Source organism: Cherax quadricarinatus, chromosome 53 (assembly GCF_038502225.1).
Source record: "Cherax quadricarinatus isolate ZL_2023a chromosome 53, ASM3850222v1, whole genome shotgun sequence".
Classification (NCBI taxonomy): Eukaryota; Metazoa; Arthropoda; class Malacostraca; order Decapoda; family Parastacidae; genus Cherax; species Cherax quadricarinatus.
The window spans coordinates 6,848,927-6,867,100 of NC_091344.1; the positions used below are offsets into that span (position 1 = coordinate 6,848,927).

Consider the following 18,174-nt stretch of genomic DNA (forward strand, 5'->3'; position numbering starts at 1 on the left):
CAGACCCCTTATATAGCTTCCTCTCTCTCTCTCTCTCTCTCTCTCTCTCTCTTCCTTACAATACACACCTTTCCTTGGGAGGGAGATGGGTGTCAGGAAACTGCCTTGATGCTAGTGAAGTGATCTTGATGCCTAATTGGCCAGGGAAGTGTGAAAGTACTTGAGCTAAAGCTTTCCACCCCACCGTGGCTTGTCCTGCATACATATATATATATATATATATATATATATATATATATATATATATATATATATATATATATATATATATATATATATATATATATATATATATATATATATATATATGTATATATATATATACATATATATATATATATATATATATATATATATATATATATATATATATATATATATATATATATATATATATATATATATATATATATATATATATATATATATATATATATATATATATATATATATATATATATATATATATATATATATATATATATATATATGTATGCAGGACAAGCCACGGTGGGGTGGAAAGCTTTAGCTCAAGTACTTTCACACTTCCCTGGCCAATTAGGCATCAAGATCACTTCACTAGCATCAAGGCAGTTTCCTGACACCCATCTCCCTCCCAAGGAAAGGTGTGTATTGTAAGGAAGAGAGAGAGAGAGAGAGAGAGAGAGAGAGAGAGAGAGAGAGAGAGAGAGAGAGAGAGAGAGAGACAGCACGAGAATGTGGCTCTTTTTATGTCTTGCATGGTCTCGGAGTCAACAATACACCCAGGGGGTCACTCTGCAACGAATACCTTCACAGGGGCTGCCCCCACTGTAAACATGTGTATATTATGCAGTGAGTGATTATATACCTTGCCCATAGCTCGCCCATGGCACGGAATAAATGATGCATTGTCCATAGCTTGGAAGAAAAACATACGTGCCGTAGATCATGTTATTACTGGATTTTTTCGCATATTGAAGCAGTTCATGTACATTAAGATATGCGCTCCAATGTGTGTATATGCACAGACATTCCCCTCGGTGTATATACACAGAGATACAATTATCTCCGGTGCATACATCTAGATGTTTATATAGTGATACATTACTCTCCGTCTGTATAAGCTAAGAGGGACACATCCTTGGGTATATACATATATACATCCCCCTCAGTTTGTATTTCCTTGATATTTCCTGAATAAGTGGACAAATCTAAATGATCTCAGAACGTAAATTTTGCATATTTGATATGACTATACAATGCGTGATATAATTCAGATCTGAATGTAAACAACATATATTGCCATGCGCTGGTATTATCTGACCTAAATACTGAGAAACAAACACGAACATCTCTCTCTCTCTCTCCCACTAATTCCTCGTGATTTTACAATGTATATATAATCCTGTTTCTCTGTCAACTCATACTGACAATGCTTTTTCTACGACTAAGGTATATACGCACACGGAAGACTTTACCCAGGTTAGTAACCCAGGAATATATATGTATATATATATATATATATATATATATATATATATATATATATATATATATATATATATATATATATATATATGTATATATATATATATATATATATATATATATATATATATATATATATATATATATATATATATATATATATATATATATATATATATATATATATATACATATATATATTTATATATATATATATATATATATATATATATATATATATATATATATATATATATATATATATATATATATATATATATATATTACGTCAACAATGTATCTCTTAAATCTTCTGTACCATATTATGTAATAAAATATTCCTATTGGTAAAAAAAAATATATATGAAAAGATGGGGTGGTAGGGGAAGTGGAATATTCAAACGGCTTCAGGAAGAAATCCAAATATTCTTCCTTGAAGCCTTTTTATCCACTTCTCCGAGGCTATGGGTCCTACAATTTACACCAGAGGTGGACCCCACCCTTTATATTATATATATATATATATATATATATATATATATTTATATTATATATATATATATATATATTTATATCTATATATATATATATATATAATAGAAATCAGTACCCACGTGGAGACATTAATATATGTGAACGTACACAGAGGGAAGGTCACATGAAAAATGTGTTATGGTAGAGGAAATTGGTCAAACCTCCTAGGACGTACTTGGTGTAGAGGTGAGATGCTACGATGGTAGTAGTGCCTTTCGTAACACATCGCGATGACACCAGGTTGCAATTACGCTTTTGAAATATCAAAGAACATGAGAATGGAGGAACACTGCAGCAGGTCTACTGGCCTAAGGTCCTTCTCTAAACCAACCATTCCCATCGACCCACTTGTCCAGTCTTTTTCTTAAGCTTTCCAGAAATTAACGTTAATACCTCAGGTACTAATTAACGTTAATACCTCAGCTACTAATTAACGTTAATACTTCAGGTACTAATTAACGTTAATACCTTAGGTACTAATTAACGTTAATACCTCAGGTACTAATTAACGTTAATACCTCAGCTACTAATTAACGTTAATACCTCAGGTACTAATTAACGTTAATACCTCAGGTACTAATTAACGTTAATACCTCAGGTACTAATTAACGTTAATACCTCAGGTACTAATTAACGTTAATACCTCAGGTACTAATTAACGTTAATACCTCAGGTACTAATTAACGTTAATACCTCAGGTACTAATTAACGTTAATACCTCAGGTACTAATTAACGTTAATACCTCAGGTACTAATTAACGTTAATACCTCAGGTACTAATTAACGTTAATACCTCAGGTACTAATTAACGTTAATACCTCAGGTACTAATTAACGTTAATACCTCAGGTACTAATTAACGTTAATACCTCAGGTACTAATCAAACCCAAACCTTCTCGCTCATATATTTGTCTATAACTGATGGTTTTTAATATTTTCCATTTGTAGACGAATTATAGATGCGTGTGTGTACTCACCTATTTGTACTCACCTATTTGTGGTTACATAGGTCGAGTCATAGCTCCTGGCCCCGCCTCTTCACTGACTGCTACTAGGTCCTCTCTCTCCCTGCTCCATGAGCTTTATCACACTTCATCTTAAAACTATGTATGGTTCCTGCCTCCACTACGTTACTTTCTAGGCTATTCCACGGCCTGACATCTCTATGACTGAAGAAATACTTCCCAACATTCCTTTGACTCATCTGAGTCTTCAGCTTCCAATTGTGACCCCTTGTTTCTGTGTTTCATCTCTGGAGTATCCTGTCTTTGTCCACCTTGTCTATTCCGCGCAGTATTTTATGTCGTTATCATGTCTCCCCTGACCCTCCTGTCCTCCAGTGTCGTCAGGCCAATTTCCCTTAACCTTTCTTCGTAGGACAATCCCCTTAGCTCTGGGACTAGTCTTGTTGCAAACCTTTGCACTTTCTCTAATTTCTTGACTTGCTTGACTAGGTGTGGATTCCAAACTGGTGCTGCATACTCCAGTATGGGCCTAACGTATGTGGTATACAGAGTCTTGAACGATTCCTTACTGAGGTATCGGAACGCTATCCTTAGGTTTGCCAGGCGCCCGTATGCTGCAGCAGTTACCTGATTTATGTGCACCTCAGATGCACTCACCCCAAGATGTTTTTCCTTGAGTAAGGTTTGTAGTCTTTGGCCACCTACACTACTGTGTGTACTCACCTAGTTGAGGTTGCGGGGGTCGAGTCCGAGCTCCTGGCCCAGCCTCTTCACTGATCGCTACTAGGTCACTCTCTCTGAACCGTGAGCTTTATCGTACCTCTGCTTAAAGCTATGTATGGATCCTGCCTCCACTACATCGCTTCCCAAACTATTCCACTTACTGACTACTCTGTGGCTGAAGAAATACTTCCTAACATCCCTGTGATTCATCTGTGTCTTCAACTTCCAACTGTGTCCCCTTGTTACTGTGTCCAGTCTCTGGAACATCCTGTCTTTGTCCACCTTGTCAATTCCTCTCAGTATTTTGTATGTCGTTATCATGTCCCCCCTATCTCTCCTGTCCTCCAGTGTCGTCAAGTTGATTTCCCTTAACCTCTCCTCGTAGGACATACCTCTTAGCTCTGGGACTAGTCTTGTTGCAAACCTTTGCACTTTCTCTAGTTTCTTGACGCGCTTGGCTAGGTGTGGGTTCCAAACTGGTGCCGCATACTCCAATATGGGCCTAACGTACACGGTGTACAGGGTCCTGAACGATACCTTATTAAGATGTCGGAATGCTGTTCTGAGGTTTGCTAGGCGCCCATATGCTGCAGCAGTTATTTGATTGATGTGCGCTTCAGATGTGCCTGGTGTTATACTCACCCCAAGATCTTTTTCCTTGAGTGAGGTTTGTAGTCTCTGGCCCCTGTGTGTGTGTGTGTGTGTGTGTGTGTGTGTGTGTGTGTGTGTGTGTGTGTGTGTGTGTGTGTGTGTGTGTGTGTGTGTGTGTGTGTGTGTGAGAGGTTATGGCTCAGTCGTAGTCAAACTTGTTGAAACACAGCTGAGCATTCTTGGAAATATCACTACCACCCCTCACCGCTACCGCTCACTCCTACCCTCACTACTACCCTCACCACTACCTCTCACTACTACCCCTCGCTACTACCCCTCACTACTACCCTCACTACTACCCCTCACTACTACCCCTCACTCCTCACCACTACCCCTCACTACTACCCTCACTACTACCTCTCACTACTACCCCTCACTACTACCCCTCACCACTACCCCTCACTACTACCCTCACCACTACCCCTCACTACTACCCTCACCACTACCCCTCACTACTACCCCTCACTACTACCCCTCACTACTACCCCTCACTACTACCCCTCACCACTACCCCTCACTACTACCTCTCACTACTACCCTCACTACTACCCCTCACCACTACCCCTCACTACAACCCCTCACCACTACCCCTCACTACTACCCTCACTACTACCCTCACTACTACCTCTCACTACTACCCCTCACTACTACCCCTCACCACTACCCCTCACTACTACCCTCACTACTACCCCTCACTACTACCCCTCACCACTACCCCTCACTACTACTCCTCACTACTACCCCTCACTACTACCCCTCACTACTACCCCTCACTACTACCCTCACCACTACCTCTCACTACTACCCCTCGCTACTACCCCTCACTACTACCCCTCACTACTACCCCTCACCACTACCTCTCACTACTACCCCTCACTACTACCCCTCACTACTACCCTCACTACTACCCTCACCACTACCCCTCACTACTACCCTCACCACTACCCCTCACTACTACCCCTCACTACTACCCCTCACTACTACCCCTCACTACTACCCCTCACCACTACCCCTCACTACTACCCTCACCACTACCCTCACTACTACCCCTCACTACTACCCTCACCACTACCCCTCACCACTACCCCTCACTTCTACCCTCACTACTACCCCTCACTACTACCCCTCACCCCTTACCACTACCCCTCACTACTACCCTCACACCTCACCACTACCCCTCACTACAACCCCTCACCACTACCCCTCACTACTACCCTCACTACTACCTCTCACTACTACCCCTCACTACTACCCTTCTCAACTACCCCTCACTACTATCCCTCACCACTACCCCTCACTACTACCCTCACCACTACCCCTCACTACTACCCCTCACTACTACCCTCACCACTACCCCTCACTACTACCTCTCACTACTACCCTCACTACTACCCCTCACCACTACCCCTCACTACAACCCCTCACCACTACCCCTCACTACTACCCTCACTACTACCCTCACTACTACCTCTCACTACTACCCCTCAATACTACCCCTCACCACTACCCCTCACTACTACCCTCACTACTACCCTTCACTACTACCCCTCATCCCTCACTACTACCCCTCACTACTACCCCTCACTACTACCCCTCACCGCTACCCCTCACTACTACCCTCACTACTACCCTCACCACTACCTCTCACTACTACCCCTCATTACTACCCCTCACTACTACCCGTCACTACTACCCCTCACCACTACCCCTCCCTACTACCCTCACCACTACCCTCACTACTACCCCTCACTACTACCCCTCACTACTACCCTCACCACTACCCCTCACTACTACCCCTCACTACTACCCATCACTACTACCCCTCACAACTACCCCTCACTACTACCCTCACAACTACCTCTCACTACTATCCCTCACCACTACCCCTCACTACTACCCTCACCACTACCCCTTTCTACTATCCCTCACTACTACCCTCACCACTACTCCTCACTACTACCCTTCACTACTACCCTCACTACTACCCCTCACCACTACCCCTCACTACAACCCCTCACCACTACCCCTCACTAGTACCCTCACTACTACCCCTCACTACTACCTCTCACTACTACCCCTCACCACTACCCCTCACCACTACCCCTCACCCCCACCCCCACCCCCACCCCCACCCCCACCCCCCACCCCCACCCCCACCCCAACCTTGAGCCAGTTTGATCTGCTTATGTCGAGAAATCGGCCGCTCGTACCACTAATCGCTTCTCGCCCTTTTGGCTAAGATCAAAGTGTCGTACCACTGATATATTCTCACCCACCACCCCCACCAACACCCCCACCACCACCACCACCACCACCACCACCACCATCACCACCACCACCACCACCACCACCACCATCATCACCATCACCACCACTACCACCACCATCACCACCACCACCACCACCACCACCCCCACCACCACCACCACCACCCCCCTCACCACCACCACCACCACCACCACCACCACCACCATTACCATCACCACCACCACCACCACCACCACCACCATCATCACCATCACCACCACTACCACCACCACCACCACCACCACCACCACCACTACCACCACCATCACCATCACTATCACCTCCACCACCATCACCACCACCACCCCCCCCCACCACCACCACCACCACCACCACCACCATCACCACCACCACCACCACCACCACCACCACCACCACCACCACCACCAACACCACCACAATAACCACCACCACCATCACCATCACCACCACTACCACCACCACCACCACCACCACCCCCACCACCACCACCACCACCACCACCATCACCACCACCACCACCACCACCACCACCACCACCACCATCACCATCACCACCACCACCACCACCATCACCATCACCATCACCACCACTACCACCACCACCATCACCATCACCACCACCACCACCACCATCACCATCACCACCACCACCACCACCACCACCACCACCACCACCTCTTGAAGACTTCTTTACAGGGAACGTTCAGAAACAGGCATTGAGGTGCTAAGAATAATAGCGAAATAGGAAATCAAGATTGCTCATTCTGTCTTCACTATCACCCATCATGTCTATGTCGTGCCGAATAGGTAAAATTGGTCAATTAGCAAGAACTCATTTAAAATTAAGTCCTTTCTAAAATGTTCTCTTATACGTTTAAAGATATATTTTTCATTTATTTTAATATATAAGTTAATAATTTTGTACCAAAAGAACCTTAGAAAACTTACCTGACCTTATTATAACAAGCGCAATTTAATTTACCCTAATCCATCTAAATATATTTTAAATAAGTTTACAATAATTTATTAATAAACAAAGACAATGAAACGTATTTTTTCGTGAGGTTCAGAATGATTTTTGCGAAATTATTGCAGGCATAAATTTTTGCTTGCCTTATTCGGCAAAATCGCAAATTTTAACTATTCGCCACGACATCTACACCATTCCCAGTCCCCGCCAGCCACCCCATCTCCCCTTCCTCCCTAACATCAGCTTCCCCGACCCCTCATTCCCTAACAACCAGCATCACTCACGTATCTATTTTTGCTAGACTAAAAAAACCAAACAGTCTAGTACACAGAGTCTGAGGTCAGACACGATAGTCAACACTAAGTTCTGTGCATCCACAGTATGGCACTGTCTGTCCCTCTCGCTGCTGTGTGCAACATGTGCAAGACTCACATGTTGCATGTATTTACAATGGTGTCGTTGACGACGAGCATGAAGTCAAAAGGCACGAAGTTGTGCAGAATAAGCTGTTACTGGAGGACAACGTTTCGCCCAATGTAGAGCTGGATACAGCTCTAGATGAGGCAAAACGTGGAGCCAGTACAAGCTTGTCCTACAAGCTATCTTTGTTGTTATACGTCTGTACTTGTTTACAACAGTACCTGTGTGATGAATGGTTTGAAAAACCGACAAGTTGAACAGATTGAGACACTTATGCAGCATATGGGAATCTTTATTCAGGAAACGTTTCGCCACACAGTGGCTTCATCAGTCCAATACAAAGAGGAAGGCGTAAGGAGAGGAGGAGTATGAGGTAATCAGTCCCTCAACCTGGAGTCGATGTGTTCAGTCCATCAATCTTGTAGAATATACAGCATAGGGCCGTAGACGTGGCTTATATACTGTAGTGAGGTGAGGTGAAGCAGGCGGAGGCGGGGTCATAGTGGTACCATCCACTAGTCGAAGTAGGTCTTCGTCCAAAGGTTGGACAAGTGTTGAAGAATTCTTTGTAACAAGATCCCATGATGCTGCAGTGTCTGACACTGCATATGCTGCATAAGTGTCTCAATCTTCAACAACAGTACCTGGTTACATCTATACCTGTTTACAACAGTACCTGGTTACATCTATACCTGTTTACAACAGTACCTGTTTACATTTACTTATGCATACACATAAAGTCAACAGAGAGTCATATACAAGATGCAACTCATTGTTGACAAGTGTGCCAGCGAAGATTAATAATAATAATAATAATAATAATAATAATAATAATAATAATAATAATAATAATAATAATAATAATAATAATAATAATAATAATAATAATAATAATAATAATATAATGACGAATGGTGTGGCATGAAGCCTGGGTTACATTAATTAAGTATACTGACAAGAGACTCAATTTAGTCATTATACACACACTATATAAAAAGCAGTCACTATATGCGCACTACTATACACCAGAGTCACTATACACAATATACAACAGTCACTATACACACTATGCAACAGAGTCACTATACACACTATGCAACAGTCACTATACACACTATGCAACAGTCACTATGCACACTATGCAACAGTCACTATACACACTAAGCCGGCTTATTATACAAACTATGCAATAAGCAGCTTTCATTTATGATCAGACTAAAATTAACGCATACACCCGTGTTCACATTCTCATCTAATAGATTCCCCGGGAACGTTAATGGGTTTACGCAGAGGTCGCCTTACATACAAAGTTTAATGGAGGGAAATTAGCCAGTAGTTTAGAGGCCCGAGGCAAACCTAAATGACTGAAATATATCTGTTTAACGGTAAACGCAATCACATTATTAATGGCAGAAATGCCAGTCTGAGGAGGGGACAAAGAATTTGACGAAATCTCAAAAAATCAATCCGTGAATCTTACGAAAATGGTGCACCGTACCAACGGGTTGATGAACAAGACACTGATCTGGGTATCTTGATTTGTAGACATTTCGCCCTCCAACGGCTTTATCAATACAATTCATTGTTATCGATATTGTATACCATTCATGTGCAAGAAGTAGGTATCTGTACGGGTGGCACGTTTCGCCAGTACAGCAGCCTTCATCAGTTGCGAATATGAAATAATTCATTGTAAATAAAATAATTCATTACAAATAATTAATGTATAAATAATTCACTGTAAATGATTTGTTGTAAATAATTCCTTGTGAATAATTCATTATAAATAGTTCATTGTAAGTACTTCATTGTAAATAATTAATTATAAATAGTTCATTGCAAATTGTTCATTGTAAATAATTCACTGTAAATAAATAATTGTAAATAATTCGCTGTAAATCATTGTAAATAATTCACTGTAGATAAATCAATGTAAATAATTAATTGTAAATTCATTATAAATAATCAATTGTAAATAACTCAATGTAAATAATTCATTGTAAATACATCATTATAAATAATTCACTGTAAATTCATTGTAAATGTAAACAAAGCATTGGATTCATTGGGAGGAAGGGGGTACAAGCCTAACAAAAACACTCTGAAAAAAACACTTAGTCATGGGACTTGATTACCAATTCAGGGAAGCTTTAAATTAATCACTTGATTAGCTCTAATTATTGGAAAATAATCCATTAGATCGTTGCTTTGGGGAGCCATGTTAATTACAGGTCTATATTCTGTGATCGTTCTCAGCGGAGAACACAGAAAGCCAGAGAAAAACACTGGGGTACTGTGATTTTGTGGTAAAAATCTGGGTAACGGATACTAACAAACTGGCTTAGAAAGACACGCGAGCAAACATTTGACATATTTATTAGAAAACGTCTCGGTCCTGGGACCTTGATCACTTCTAGAGGTGAAAAAGACAGTATATATAGACGGAGAGTGGGGTGTGAGTGACGCATGGGATGAGGACAGGTAGACAGTGGGTTCATGTGATTCCTGTGTTGTTAGATAGATGGTGCTTTGCCTGGCTGAATATCACGTATGCTAATGTTTTTGAGATTTTGTAGTTTCCAACATTATGTTCTCTGATGTCGGTGACGGCGATTAGCGGGGCTTCCAGATATTATCGGAGTCTAACATCTTGTTCGGTGAGGACGAGCTGTTAGACGCCGACGATGTCTGGAAGCCTCACTAATCGCCGTTAGTGACACCATAGAACATAACACTGGAAAGTACAAAATCTCAAAGACATTAGCATACATGATACTCAACTGGACCTCGGCAGTGCAGGTCAGAGTTGCAGGGAATTCAGACTGAGTTAACCTGGGTCTACCAACTAGACTCAAACAGACTTGCCCAACAAAATAGTTATCTGGCGAAACTATTGAAGTGTTGAGGCAGACTAGGGGCTATTAGGTCAACGAAATAGTTTCGACTCTGAGCGTAAACAATCTCAGTCCTGACTGACCATTGGTGATGTGAACAATTTGTTTTGCAGGCCACACAATAAATTTATTTATTTATTTATGTATTTATTTATTTGAACATGATACAGTGAAGTACAAAAAATATAGTTAAATGCAGCATGCCAAAGCCACTTGGCTGCAGAGCATTACGGGCAGGCTTAAAATTAACTTAAGATTAACTAATCAATGATATATTCAGTGGTACAAAAATTATTGTAAAACATATAACAATTTAGTACAAATGAGTATCACAAAGACAGGTCATATGGTCATTACTGTGTTGCTGTGTAATCACTAGAAAGGAGTATTATGTTAGGTAATGAAGTTAAATAGTAACAAAGTTTCATTGGGTCACAGGTTGACATTTATGAGATACAATAATGAGATAAATATATGAGATACAATTTATGAGATACAATTATTCAGTATTTATTTAGTTGTGGGTGAGTAAGTGATTTTTGAGAAGAGACTTGAATTTATAAACAGACAGTGTTTCTTTTATATTCACAGGCAATGAATTCCAGATTTTAGGGCCTTTTATGTGCATTGAGTTTTTGCATAGCGTGCGATGGACACGAGGAACATCAAAGAGTGATCTGTGCCTTGTGTTATGGTCATGTGTTCTGTTGAGGTTGGTAAGGAGATGTTTGAGGGGAGGGTTTATGTCAGAGTTAAGTGTTCTATGTATGTAGTAGGTGCAGTAATAAGTATGGATGTTTTGTATTGTGAGTAGGTTTAGAGTTTTGAATATTGGTGGAGTGTCCTGTCTGTAGTGGGAATTTGTTATCATACTGACTGCAGCCTTTTTTTGGGTGATTAGTGGTCTGAGATGGTTTATTGTTGTTGAGCCCCATGCACAAATTCCATAGGTGAGATAGGGGTAAATAAGTGAGTGATATAGGGCCAGGAGGGCTGACTGTGGAACATAGTACCGTATCTTCGATAGTATGCCTACGGTCTTGGAATTTTTTTTGGAAATTTGTTGTATATGTGTTTGAAATTTGAGTCTATTATCAAGGTGGATTCCTAGGAATTTTCCCTCTGTGAGTTTTGTGATAGGTGATCCATTTATCCTTATGTTAAGAGACACATCTGCAGCTCTGTTACCAAACTGAATGTAGTTGAAGGTCTCATTTGTCTTACCATTATCTAAATATTTTTTCTAATCATATTAACGCCAGTTAACCTGGAGTACGATAAGAAATATTAATTAACCTTATCTTTATAAAACATACCTGTCATACAAGCTACGTTAGCAAGGTAACCAATCATCTCGCAGCACAGACAAACTTTATTTCTTTCTGAAATATACAAAATGTAGTTTACATGTAATAAAGTATTGTCAGGTACAAAACAGAGACACTAACATGCTGTACATTTCGAGCAGATGATAAATTATCAGTGGGATCGATGCATGGTTAACAAACTCAGAATAGTGGCCAATAGACTAAACCGTCCTCAGGGGCAGTCGGCCGGGAAGACTAACTTATACCGAGTCCTAGCGCTATGGTCGCTGTTTTGAATATTATGTGCTTAATTGTTCACTCATTGAGGAATACAGAGCTACAGTATAATAACCTATGTAACATAGCAAGATATTTTATTTAAGAAAATAAAATACCAGATATATTAAGCAAATTTCCTAAAGTTGCTTGTAACAGATAAGTGAACTGTAGATATAAATCCAGATGTACTCCTGTAAACCCTTTAGGCGCCTAGTTCCTAGGCCTGTTGTGGATATGGGGTTGCACAATAAACTAGCCACTTCGGTGGTAAGATCTAAAATCTGATCTTAGCACTAAATCTGTTGTTAAACGGTATTCTGCCCTTTTGTTTTTTATGGATTTCTGGGTATTAAGATCCGTACCGGCATTCAGGTTTTGGCCAGCTGGTAGGCGCACAAGTTCAGGAGTTTACTTGTAGGTTTAGCTTATGTAACTTTCTGTTAAGCAAGAGCGACGCTGGTCCTGCTGGGTCCTCGACTATCTTAGCCAGAAAAAGTAATTTTGAAGGGAAGGTGTTCAGGTAAGACTATTTAATCTGTGATGGGAAGTAACCAGACATCGTAGAGGACAGGAGCCTTCTGTTGGTTTGTTAATTGGGAATAAAATCAACTGATACATGAGGATCACTCAGTTTGTGATATTTCTCACGTCATAGGACAAACAGGACAAGTGTTTCCTGGCATGGTAGGTCTTAATCATGTAGCTGACACGCAGAATTTTTTTTGAAGTTGTACGTTGATGCTGTCGTCGTTGATGCTGCTGCTTTTGCTGTCGTTCCTGCTGCTGCTGATAATGATACCGCTGCTCGTACTGTTGCTATCGTTCCTGCTGTTGTTGCTGATGATGATCATAAATCCGCTGCTCCTCCTCCTGTTGCTACTGTTGCTGATGATGATAATGCTGCTGCTCCTCCTTCTGTTACCGCTGCTGCCCCTCCTCCTCTTACGTTTTCTTTAACTAATGACGTGCCTAACGAGAGTTGAATTAAGGGGTAACTGTATGAAAGATTAACCACCTGGCGTGGTAAACTTTCTTAAGAGGTAAATGTGCATGAAAATTGAGTCACTTGTACTCACCTAATTGTACTCACCTAATTGTGGTTGCAGGGGTCGAGACTCAGCTCCTGGCCCCGCCTCTTCACTGATCGCTACTGGATCCTCTCTCTCTCTGCTTCCTGAGCTTTGTCATACCTCTTCTTAAAACTATGTATGGTTCCTGCCTTCACTACTTCACTTGCTAGGCTATTTCACTTGCTGACAACTCTATGACTGAAGAAATACTTCCTAACGTCCCTGTGACTCGTCTGAGTCTTCAGCTTCCAGTTGTGACCCCTTGTCCCTGTGTCCCCTCTCTGGAACATCCTATCTCAGTCCACCTTGTCTATTCCCCGCAGTATCTTGTATGTCGTTATCATGTCTCCCCTGACCCTTCTGTCCTCCAGTGTCGTCAGTCCGATTTCCCTTAACCTTTCCTCGTACGACATTCCCTTGAGCTTTGGGACTAGCCTTGTTGCAAACCTTTGTACTTTCTCTAACTTCTTGACGTGCTTGACCAGGTGTGGGTTCCAGACTGGTGCTGCATACTCCAGTATGGGCCTAACATACACAGTGTACAGTGTCTTGAACGATTCCTTATTAAGGTATCGGAACACTATTCTCAGGTTTGCCAGGCGCCCGTATGCTGCAGCGGTTATTTGGTTGATGTGTGCCTCCGGTGATGTGCTCGGTGTTATGGTCACCCCAAGGTCTTTCTCCCTGAGTGAGGTCTGTAGTCTTTGTCCACCTAGCCTATACTCTGTCTGCGGTCTTCTTTGCCCCTCCCCAATCTTCATGACTTTGCATTTGGCTGGATTGAATTCGAGAAGCCAGTTACTGGACCACATGTCCAGCCTCTCCAGGTCTCTTTGCAGTCCTGCCTCATCCTCGTCCGATTTAATTCTTCTCATCAACTTCGCGTCATCTGCGAACAGGGACACTTCAGAGTCTATTCCTTCCATCATGTCGTTCACATATATCAAAAATAGCACTGGTCCTAGAACTGACCCCTGTGGGACCCCGCTCGTAACAGGCGCCCACTGTGATACCTCTTCACGTACCATGACTCGTTGCTGCCTCCCTGTCAGGTATTCCCTTATCCATTGCAGTGCCCTTCCTTTTACGTGTGCTTGATCCTCCAGCTTCTGCACTAATCTCTTGTGGGGAACTGTGTCAAAGGCCTTCCTGCAGTCTAGGAAAACGCAATCTACCCAACCCTCTCTCTCGTGTCTTACTTCTGTTACCTTGTCATAAAACTCCAGGAGGTTTGTGATACAAGATTTGCCTTCCATGAACCCATGCTGGTTTTCATTAATAATCTTGTTCCTTTCCAGGTGTTCGACCACTCTCCTCCTGATAATCTTCTCCATGACTTTGCACACAATACATGTCAGAGACACAGGTCTGTAGTTTAGTGCCTCGTTTCTGTTTCCTTTCTTAAATATGGGGACTACATTAGCTGTCTTCCATTTCTCAGGTAGTTGCCCAGTTTCAAGGGATGTGTTGAAGATTGTGGTTAGAGGCACACACAGCATCTCTGCTCCTTCTCTAAGGACCCATGGGGAGATGTTGTCCGGTCCCATCGCCTTTGAGGTGTCAAGGTCACTTAAGAGATTCTTCACCTCCTCCTCAGTTGTTCGTATGTCATCCAACACTTGTTGGTATATTCCCTCTTGATGTTCCCTTCTGTGCTGTCTTCCCACAGCCCTTCCTGTCTCTACTGTAAAAACTTCCTTAAATCTTCTGTTCAGCTCCTCACATACCTCCTGATCATTTCTTGTGAGTTCTCCACCTTCTGTCCTTAATCTGATCACCTGGTCTTTGACTGTTGTCTTCCTCCTGATGTGGCTATACAACAGTTTCGGGTCAGTCTTGATTCTCGATGCTATGTCATTTTCATACTGTCGCTGGGCATCCCTCCTTACCTGTGCGTACTCATTCCTGGCTCTGCGACTGATCTCCCTATTTTCGTGTGTTCTCTGCCTTCTGTACTTTTTCCATTCTCTATTGCACTTTGTTTTTGCCTCCTTACACCGTCGGGTGAACCAGGGGCTTGTTCTGGTCTTCCCGTTGTTACTGTTGCCCTTGGGAATGAACCTTTCCACTGCCTCCTTGCATTTTGTTGCTACATATTCCATCATTTCATTTACTGGCTTTCCTGCCAGTTCTCTGTCCCACTGGACCTCCCGCAGGAAGTTCTTCAACCCTATGTAGTCCCCTCTTTTATAGTCAGGCTTTTCCCATTCTACTCCTGTTATTCTCTCCACTTGCAGCTCTACTATGTATTCAAAGCACAGAACCACGTGGTCGCTAGCTCCTAGGGGACTCTCATACTTGATGTCCTCAATGTCTGAGCTGCCCAGGGTGAACACAAGGTCCAATCCTGCTGGTTCATCCTCCCCTCTCACTCTGGTAGTGTCCTTAACATGTTGGTGATTGAGGTTTTCCAGCACCACGTCCAACATCTTGGCTCTCCATGTTTCGGGACCCCCATGTGGCTCCAGGTTTTCCCAGTTGTGTGTGTGTGTGTGTGTGTGTGTGTGATACAGAGGGAGAGAGAGAAAGTGCAACTAATGTGACATTTTATTGTGGCAACGTTTCGCTCTCGAGGAGCTCTCCAGGAACTTGATAAAGCTCCTGGAGAGCGAAACGTTGCCACAATAAAATGTCACATTAGTTGCACTTGTGTCCTTTTACTTTACATATTGTCGGTAATTCTACCAACTATATTACAGAGAGAGAGAGAGAGAGAGAGAGAGAGAGAGAGAGATAGAGAACAAGATTTTTAACCTTTCTTAACGTCACCTTCAGGGGTTAGAGAATTTCTCTGGGGGTGGAATAAGCACAGATGTCGAGGAGTTTCCAGTTATTAAACCAGAAAGATTTTTCACCCAGGGATATATTCACTGAAAGTAATGTTCCTCTCAGTATATATATATATATATATATATATATATATATATATATATATATATATATATATATATATATATATATATATATATATATATAAATATATATATATATATATGTATATATATATATATGTATATATATATATATATATATGTATATGTCGTGCCGAATATGTAAAACTGGTCAATTAGCAAGAACTCACTTAAAATTAAGTCTTTTCTAAAATTTTCTCTTATACGTTTAGAGATATATTTTTTTCATTAATGTTGATGTAAAAAATTTTAATTTTGTACCAAAAGGAACTTAGAAAACTTACCTAACCTTATTATAACAAGCGCAATTTATTTTAGCCTAACCCAACCAAATATATTTTAGATTTGTTTACAGTAATTTAATACTATACAAACACAGTGAAATATATTTTTTTCGTTAGGTTCAGAATGATTTTGGCGAAATTATTGCATACACAAATTTTCACTTGTCCTATATGGCAAGATGAGCATTGCTATTTAAGCCAAGATCGCAAGTTCTGCCTATCCGGCACGACATATATATATATATATATATATATATATATATATATATATATATATATATATATATATATATATATATATATATATATATATATATATATATATATATATATATATATATATATATATATATATATATATATAAACACACACACACTTAGAGTTTGCTTTAATAAGTGTGTTAGGTAAAAAGTTATTGTACAGGTAATAATAATAGCAAAAATATAATATTAATATTAATAATATTCAATGACAACACTGTCACTAGCCGAGGAGTCTAACCCATGCTGCTTTGCCCCGCCTCATGGTGAGCGGGTGTGTGGTCCACACAATTCTCAAGAATGACGCACTCCGCCAAGCTAGGTGCTGCACCGTCATCCGAGAACATACGGTGGTGTGGGTACAATAATATTAATAATATTATATAGAGCATTTCGAGCAACTTAGGTCAATATTTTTCCCAGGATGCGACCCACAACACTCAGGTACCTACTAATTGCTAGGTGAACAGTGACAGCAGGTGTCTTATGGAAACATGCTACCAATGATTCTACCCCTACTGGGGATCGAACTACGGACACTCAATGTGTGAGCCGAGTGCGCTACCAACCAAGCTATGGGACTCTAACTGGTCAATCCACAGGATCGTCCTCTCGGGTGTGGCTCTCTAAACGCAAAAATCATCAAAATACACAACTCATCAAAACACTTTTTTGACATCAACTTTTGACTCAACATAATTACATTTAACATAAAAAATCATTTAAAACAAGAAGCCAATTAAACGCAAATACTAATTAGAAAATTATAATATTTTATAAAATAGTTTACGTCATTAATCCACATTTCATTATTCTGGAAAGAGAATGCAGACTAATGCAATAATTTATTGACAACGTTTCGCCCACACAGTGGACTGTATCGAGTAGATATTTTATACCAAGTATCTTCATATTATTATAACATTTATGCTCATATATTAGGTGTAGAGAACTGTTCTAGACTCTGAGTTACTGACTGATGGTCTGTTGTAAGTGCAGTCAGCATAGTGATTCAAATACCTTAATGCCTTAATATACTGGAAAATAGCAATTGACACTAGTTGAGGATACTGAGAGTACAGTGATACCTCACATATCCGGCCGGCCATTATCCCAACCTCGTCAATATCCGCAGGCCCGAGAAC

At 41.0% G+C, this 18,174-nt stretch overlaps 1 protein-coding gene across 1 annotated transcript in view; it reads right to left on the reverse strand.

Moving 5' to 3' along the window:
• Nucleotides 1-12,232: 12,232 nt before the first annotated feature.
• LOC128692405 (chitinase-3-like protein 1) overlaps nt 12,233-18,174 on the reverse strand; it is an 81,272-nt gene continuing 75,330 nt past the window's right edge. The window contains exon 12 of the mRNA XM_070096285.1: nt 12,233-12,298. Coding sequence (XP_069952386.1) covers nt 12,266-12,298 — 33 coding nt within the window. The 3' untranslated portion in view covers nt 12,233-12,265. The remainder of the gene's footprint in view (nt 12,299-18,174) is intronic.